Here is an 8,403-nt window from a genome sequence, read left to right as displayed (position 1 = left end):
CTCTTTCCATACAGGTAGCTTGGACATGAAATTGCAGGCGTATCTCGGTAAGGGCAAGGGCGACCGAAATACTCATCTTCTAAGCGTTTCTCTCAGTGCGCTGCTGACACGCTGCCGGGGCTGTGAAGTACAGGGATTTCACGCGTCACATCGTCGGTGGAGGCCCCGCTCCCGGCAGGACACAGCCGAGGTGCCACCCTCGCTCCCCACGGCACCCACGCTGTCGGCGCACATCTGTACGCTGCTGCCTGTGCTGCCACGGAGCCGTCCTCAGCTGCTGGCGCTCGCCGGCGCTTGCGTCACCGTCACCCTTGAAGGGCGCCCGCTTGCCCGCAGCCACTAATTGGTGCTTGGCCTTTTCAGTGGCATCTGCGTTTTTGCAACACTGGCACGAACACTCCACTTACACAAAGAAATTGCATAAGCTGCTGAAGGCCTGGCAGGCACGTGCCCCGAGCTCTCAAGCCGGGACCTTGGGCATCTGCATACAAGTGAAATAGTTGTATGAAAATAACTTTTACCACAGTGAGGTTTGGTCTGAGCGGTCACACCAGTGTTTACAACAAAATGGTTACTGTGTAGCAGTTCTGTATGTAAACACTTAAAGCAATTGAGTGTTTCGGTAAGCCTAGGTATAAACAAGGTCTTCCTTCACCATTTCTTCAAACAGTCTTGTGGCATCTTTAGTTTATTTGCTGGGGGGTTTATGCATGGGCTTTGATTACAGCAAAAATCTGCGTATTGACAATCTCTCAAATAGCAGAGTCAAGACTGAAAGAAGTAAAAACGCAGTTGTCTCCATTGCATAAAATACATAGTGAACAATTTACTGTAGCACCTTAATTGTAAAGAACTATGCAGCCCCAAATCTGTGTATAAATTATATATATTATATATATAATATATAATAATATATGTATTATATATATTATAATCCTCTTTTTTGAAGATTAAGTGTGACAAAGATGATCACAGTGGTTTGTCTATTCTGTAACTTGAGCAGCCTTTTGACATGCTGTCATGGTAAAACCTGCCTCAGAAACCTGGCCTGGTGTGCATCGGTGGATGTTAGGAGAAAACTTGGGTCTGTCTGTGTTCTGGCACACATCAAACTACACCTCTGTTTGCACAGTGAGTAAACGAAGTGCACCATACGCTGAGCTGCAGCTTCGTGTATGGGCCTGAGACAGATTAGTTGCAGCCTTTCATGGGAAGGCCAAAGAGGCAAATGGATTTTGTCGGCTCCACAGGGTTGTGCTGCCTTCATAATTCTACAGGTATGCTGCAGTGAGGTACAGGCAGCTTATATCTGATTCATCTTAGGTATGATGCACCTTTTATCGGTGTGGATGCACAATGCCAACTCAGAGAGCAGGGCAGGCTTTAGCCAGCCTCAGCTGGCCTCCTCGGGTACAAACGTACAGAGATGTCCTAAAAGAATCACAAGGAGAAATGTCAATGCATTTCTCAGGCGGAGTGTGTTTCTCTATTCAGAAAGGCAGTGGCACAGCACTCTTCAAAATGCAATTGAGAAAAGCACTTGAGAAAATTTTTGTCATTCAGGCAAATACTTTAATTATCTAAACAGTCAACAGAACAGGTCCTGACTATTAAACTGAAAGGGGGAAGTATCTTATAGCTACAGCACAAAAGAAGAAAAAGCAGGTAGTCATCCAGTTGTGTCACAGAACTTTCTACCCAACACTCGCTTACTCTCTTACTTAAAAACAGCAGTTCAGCTCTATGGAGCCCTCTAAGACAATCAGTTATAGCCCCTGGTGGGTAAGCATTGGAACAATACTGTTAAAGTGAGTACCTGGGAATAATGCTATAGCAAATTAGTTTTGTACTAATGCTCCCTTCTGCAATGACATAAGGAAACCTTGCTTGAGTGAAGTATGTTTTAATCTATTACATTTGTGTAAACAGAGAATTAAATTGTAAATCACAATTCAAGTGGTAGAGGAGGTATGAGGAGGTTTTAGGAGGACTTTAATCACCTTCATCAATCCTCTACTGTTGGTGAAAATATCTACTACTATAATTTGCTTGAGCTAGTTAGCCCTCATTCATTCTACATGTTAGAGTGTAAGGATATCTTAAGATACTAGCCTCAGATGGAGAAAAAAATCCACAACTCTGAAAAATGACTGGTAGATGATTATGGATTTTTAATACACAAAGGAACACTAACAATACAATGAGTGGGTTATGTTTTTAAACCAAAAAGGTTATGGGTATTCAGGTATCTCCTCAAGATTCTTTTGGGTCAACATCACTTCTGAAAGGTTACTTGTCCCCTGAAATTATCTGATACTCTTGATATTCCGCTTCCATCATCCTTATATGGTGTTCTTTTAATGTAAGGTTATGTTTTGTGATCTGCTGTGTATGGTGCTTTCCTTCACAGGTGATAATGCTGAGGATTTTTTTTCCAAAAGAAAGATTTCATTCAGTTGTCAGTCCTAATACTTACAGGGACTTTCTTATTGACATAGCCACAACTGAATAATAGTTTCAGTGGGTGTTTGAATAACTAGTTGCAGAATTGAGCTCTCAGATGTCCTTATAAAAAGGAACAGTATTTCTATAGCACACTCCACAAAGGTCTGTGAAATATATAACAATATAAATAATGCTCACCTCCCAATGTTGTCTATTAGGACATAGCATCTTAAAACATATCATTATTTGATTTTGCTAAGGCCAGTCCCTAATGAATAATTAACATCAAAATACTAGAACTTGACATAGGAGCTAGTCAGAATTCAAAACATTTTTCACTGACATTACAGCTGCTGCAGCAATGTTTCATGAAGTTGCTTTTTTCAAGTATGCAATGAGATTAGCTCTTTCATTCTGCTTTTTAGTTCCAGCAAAAATCATTTTTATACCAGGAATGTATTTCTTAGGGTTTTCCAAATACTCTGTCAGTGTATTCTCACTCCAGGCAACTCCTGAAAAACAAAAAACATAGTAAAATACAAGGCTGGCCCAACATTATATATTTATGAAAATACCAACGGTCTCAAATCAAAGGTGTGATGCTCCTGAACATAATGTGTCTAGAATCCAAGAGGAATGTGAGCATGAATGATACATAATATAAAATGCACAAGGTATACATTGTCTTTGTGTCACTTTAATAAGTCAAATATAAATCCTTTTTGCATCATGGAGAGTTGCAGTTCTCTGCACCATTTCACATACAACTACTTACTACTTTTAAACTATGTAAGTATCTTTGTAATTCCAGCTTTAGTTTCATACAGTTGCTGAAAATGAGCATCTACAGATTGACATGAAATTCATCAAGGCTGTGCTCCACTGGAGGGCATTAGAAAAAGGGTTATCAATGGCCAGTTCCTGGAATCTCTTGAAAGAAGTTGAAAAACCATTAGTGTTTCTTTCCAACCCGGCTAAAACCTATCTCTGTCAACAGAAGCCTACTGTTGTACTGAAGACTACTGAAATACCTGTAACGACATGTTCAAGTTTCTCTTCTGCCCTCCAGAGCTGACTCTTCCCATTGTCTAAAGTGGATTCAGATATCACTTTGTTGGCTTTATTTTAAAAACTTGTACTAACATCTGTATGATTTGTTCACTAAATTTTTTTAAAAAAATAGTTAATATATGCTGACGATGTTTTGTATGATGTTTTGTATGAATGATATGTAAGTATCCACAGCGTGGATGCCGCGGGGAGCGAGGGTGGCACCTCGGCTGTGTCCTGCCGGGAGCGGGGCCTCCACCGACGATGTGACAGTCGCTGGCGTAGGCTGAAGGTCTGTGCCTGCTGCCGCGCGTGAAATCCCTGTACTTCACAGCCCCGGCAGCGTGTCAGCAGCGCACTGAGAGAAACGCTTAGAAGATTAGTATTTCAGTTGCATATTCATACATGAAACACATGTATGTATGAATACATGTGTTCAGTATAACATGAACGTCACAAAACATTTCCTAGAAATCACGGAAAAATAAAAAAGTCAGCCAATTCTAAAACACCTTAGTAACCAGAAAAAAACCAAGACTGTATTTGTAATTAATAGCTTGATTCAAATAATATAATTTATATTCAAATAATATGAATAAAACCAATGAAATCCACACAGAATTACTTTCCATTTTTAGATGTTCTACTGCTTTTCAAGACTGTCTGTATGAAAAACAAGACAAGTCATAGCTTACTAGTAGGTGATGGTATTTAGTCAAGTGTTCTGAGCAAAACAGCTGCAGCACACCACGATGCCAGTAGAGGGTAGTGACCAGCAAACGAAATTTAAAAGCACTCTTAAGAAACAGAAATGAAAATCTGCCAATTGACACTACAAAGTTCTGGGAAAGCTATATACCTTCTGACCTGGTGTGCTGAATATTGGTAAAATTTCTTTTTAATATAGGGACCGAGGATTTTTGTTTCTGAAACTATAGTTCAGATTCATCTGCAGTAATGCAAAGTAGACAGTTGTGAGAGTAACTCCTTGTGAGCAAGGCTTTCTTTTGTACCTCTGAAGGAAAAGGTTTTTTTCATGTATGTCCCCTCCAACACTGCACCTCATCCATGTCACCTGTTAGTTTTACCTTTGTTCTTTTTTGCATCTGATTAAGAAAATCCTGCAGCTTGTCCTGTTCTGTGGCCAGATAAACCCCAAAGATTTGGTCCTGTCTTGTGCTTTCCATCTTTTTCAACTGTGTAGCAGTTTTATCTCTGAGTAAAGATCTTCTTTGCCTTTTTCAACATCAACCATTTTGAGCTATGTAAAAAATCTTTAAAAAAAAAGGAAATTTGAAAAATATTACAGAAAAGTTCACTGTTGTTGGTCACATATATGATCTCCTTCTACAGTTTTATAAAATATTTCTGTCTTGCATGGTAATAAAAAATAATGTGTTTCAAAGTAATGAAAATTTGACCCAGACTTAATTGTAAAGGTAAGTTTGGGTAAGACTCTGTTAAGCTGCACGATTTCTTAACGTGATCTGGTTGCTGATAGTCATGAATTAATTTTTTTTTAAGTTACCCAATTTACAATTAGAAAAAAGCACCATGGGTTTTTTGCTGCATCTCTGAGAGGTACAGAATTACAGAATTTGTTATTCTTATCTTTGGAGGTTAAGGTAGCTTTAAGTTCCTTGACTTCTCTAGAGCTACTTTGATGAGAGCTTGCTCTTCTAGAGCTACTTTGATGGTAAGGGTAAAGGTCAACATACTTTTGTCTAGAAGGCCGATCTAAAACACAGCAGCACCTCAGGATTTCCCTGTGGGTCGCAGTGCTACCTAGAATGTCTCCAGAACTGAATGTCTCCAGAACAGAATTCAACTCCTCCTCCAGTGCCCGTCAGAACACGTTCATGATAAGGGGGATTTCCAGAGGCAACGGCCTGGACAGAGAGGGAAGGTGCCTGCGAGGCAGCCCTCGGGCCTGTGTCTGCCAGGGAAAGGAGAGTCAAGCACCTTTTGGCCATCGGAGGGCACGAAAGGCAAGGCTGCCCCACTGCTCCCCAGTGACACCCGGGCACCGGCCACCCCTCCTAAGCCCAGCCAGCCACCTGCTGCTGCTCCGCACTCGGCCCATCAAAAAGCAGGTGTCGTCGAAGCGACGTCCAATTGCGGAGAGCACAACTCAGCACGTTCTCTCCCGATCGGTGTGTCGCAGGCCCGCGGGGTGGGATTAAGCATTGCGCCCTTCTTTCTGGGGGAGCGGTAGGTGGTGGGTGTCGCGTGCTGTGCCAACGGTCCCAACAGTCGGGGGACGACGACACACATGACAGTGTCATGCCACCCCAGGCAGTGCCGCCCTCCCTCTGCAGGCACCTTCCCCACGCCAAAATGCTTGCTTTTCAATCTGAGTGGCATTGCGGCCCTGTCATGACTCCACTCCGCGGTGTCAGGAGTTGGGAAAAAACGAGTGCAGAGTTCGGTGCTGGAAGGGACGTCGCCTTCCAGCCCTAAAACACTGCTCCTGATGTCTTGAGTCATAACCTTGCTTTTCTCTAAAGACTTCCCACTGGTGTGCAAAGAAAGAGCTTACTAGATGTTCCAAAATATTCCTTTACATGGAACCAAACCTAACCACTCTATCCAAAGTATGTTCCTCTAAAAATGTTCATCGACCTTCTACATTACACTCCCAAAACAGGACACCATTTAACCCCCACAAAAATGCTGCTTCCAACGCCACCACCAGGACTGCGCAGTGCTCAAAATTCTGCCTCCTCCAGATCTTCAGATTGCCAGACCTTGCCTTCATGAAACTTTGTTGATACGAACTTGACAACTACATCTGCATATGTGAAAGAGAGAGGGGATTTCTGCATATTTCATTTGCTTGTGGAAAATAATAGAAATAATGTGCATGCCCTGATCCCCCAATTTCTTAATTTAACCCTGTTTTGCACCAGGAGGTGTTGGTCCATTATGATCCCAGTAAGAACTTAGACCCTGTAAAGTATCATCTACAATGCTATTTATTTACAATGCTAGCAGAAAAGAATAGCATAGGTGATCTCATGTTCCGTTAGATAGTGGGAGACCCAGGTGGTGGGGTCATTGAGCGGGCCACTGGCCCACACACAGCATGCCATGCAAACCTCCTCCATAGCAGAGATTCTCCCCTTTCAGTCTTTCAAGCTTTTATAAGATTTTCTTACAAGGAAACAACTCTATCATTTCTGCAATCAAAACAGAAACGATGCTCTCATGAGACCTTCTTGCTGCATTGTTAGACAAAGCAAGGCCAGGCAGGAGGTGTAATTGCTGGTACCAAGCGGGAGCTGTCTGCAGGCTCCTCTGTAACGACGAGCTGGCTAAGTTTATCCCGCGGCCAAGGGATGCGTGCAGCACGGCACAGCCTGAAGGCCAGGCTGTACCTACAGCCCAGCACAGCACAGCCCCAGCCTGCACCTGCCCAGGGTAACCGTATTGTGGATCACTGACCCCTCGGTGTGCAGTGGTCAGGGCCACTACAACCCTAGGGCACTGACAGCTCCGGTATTCACCTGAGGAATTCTTTATTTTTGAATCCGACTGTTAAAGATGTGATGAACTTTATAACAATATTGCATTCTTCACATTTTATTAGCTGTGTGCTTGTTTTCCTACGGACAGTTATTTTTCCTGGATATTTTTTGTGTTTGTGTCCCATGAAATACATCAAGTTCTCGGGGCCTCTGTATCCTGAGAGTTCACAAGATGCATGTTAAGCCCTGCTGTGGCCTGTATCAGCAAAGGCCTTGAAAATGTTTTCTTCATGGAGGAACTCTTGCTTTATGACACTAGTGCTGTTTCAAAGGAGGTGGCTCACCATGTAGTGTAGCAAGTCTCTGGCTGAAGGAGGCCCTTTAAAAATAAATAAATTATTGCAGCAGAAGTGAATATGTTAGGAAAATATTGACACAAGGTACAAAACTGGGAGGAGTGGTCGATACACCAGAGGGTCATGCGGCCATCCAGATGGACCCGACAGCCTGCAGAATGATCTGACAGGAGCATCAAAAAGTTCAACAAGGGGAAGTGCAAAGTCCTGCACTTGGGGAGGACCAACCCCATGCACCAGTACATGCTGGGGGATGACCAGCTGAAAGCAGCTTTGCAGAAAAGGTCTTGGGCGTTGTGGTGGACACCAAGGTGAACATGAGCCAGCAATGTGCCCTTGTGGCAAAGAAGGCTACATTATCCTGGGCTACATTAGGAGGAGTATCACCAGCAGGACAAGGGAGGTGACCTTTCCCCTCTACTTAGGACTGGTGAGGCCACACCTGGAGTACTGTGTCCACCTCTGGGCTCCCCAGTATGAGAAAGACATGGACATACTGGAGAGAGTCCAGCAGAGGGCCACAAAGGGACTGGAGCATCTCTCCCATGAGGAAAGGCTGAGAGAGCTGGGACTGTTTAGCCCAGAGAAGGCTCAGGGGGATCTCATCAGTGTGTATAAATAGCTGAAGGGATGGAATGAAGAAAATGGATCCAGACTCTTCTCAATGGTGCGCAGTGACAGAACCAGAGCCAACGGGCACAAACTGAAACACAGGAGGTTCCATCTGAACGTCAGGAAACACTTTTTTACAGTGAGGGTGACTGAGCACTGGCACAGGTTGCCCAGAGAGGTTGTGGAGTCTCCCTCCTTGGAGACATTCAAAAGCCGTCGGGACACGGCCCGGGGCAGCCAGCTCAAGGCGGCCCTGCCCGAGCAGGGGGTTGTCCCCGCTGACCTCCGGAGGTTCCTCCCGTCCGGTGGCTCTGCGACACCGCCCCCGGCCGGGCGCTGCCAAGGGAGAGGGGGAGCCCGGGAGCGCCTCTCCTCGGCACCAACCCTCGATACGTTTCTGCTTACTCCTTCCCACCCGCCCGCTGCCGCTCCCGGGGAGCAGGTGCCCGTCTCCTCCCGGGGAGACACGCCCG

The 8,403-nt window shown here is 44.3% G+C and overlaps 2 protein-coding genes across 2 annotated transcripts in view; one reads left to right on the top strand and one right to left on the bottom strand.

Annotated features, from left to right (window-relative positions):
* Window positions 1-2,811: 2,811 nt before the first annotated feature.
* LOC103923966 (cytochrome c, somatic-like) lies at window positions 2,812-4,743 on the bottom strand. Its single transcript, XM_009332402.1, is given in 2 exon segments — window positions 2,812-2,957; window positions 4,584-4,743. Coding segments are annotated over 2 exon segments (306 nt in total).
* Window positions 4,744-5,285: 542 nt separating this feature from the next.
* RBM45 (RNA binding motif protein 45) overlaps window positions 5,286-8,403 on the top strand; it is a 17,079-nt gene continuing 13,961 nt past the window's right edge. The window contains exons 1-2 of the mRNA XM_009333199.1: window positions 5,286-5,648; window positions 6,729-6,915. Coding sequence (XP_009331474.1) covers window positions 5,286-5,648; window positions 6,729-6,915 — 550 coding nt within the window. The remainder of the gene's footprint in view (window positions 5,649-6,728; window positions 6,916-8,403) is intronic.

Source organism: Pygoscelis adeliae, unplaced genomic scaffold (assembly GCF_000699105.1).
Source record: "Pygoscelis adeliae isolate BGI_AS28 unplaced genomic scaffold, ASM69910v1 Scaffold160, whole genome shotgun sequence".
Taxonomy (NCBI): Eukaryota; Metazoa; Chordata; class Aves; order Sphenisciformes; family Spheniscidae; genus Pygoscelis; species Pygoscelis adeliae.
Note: the sequence above shows the minus strand (reverse complement) of the source record. Positions and strands in the feature narration are given on the sequence as shown.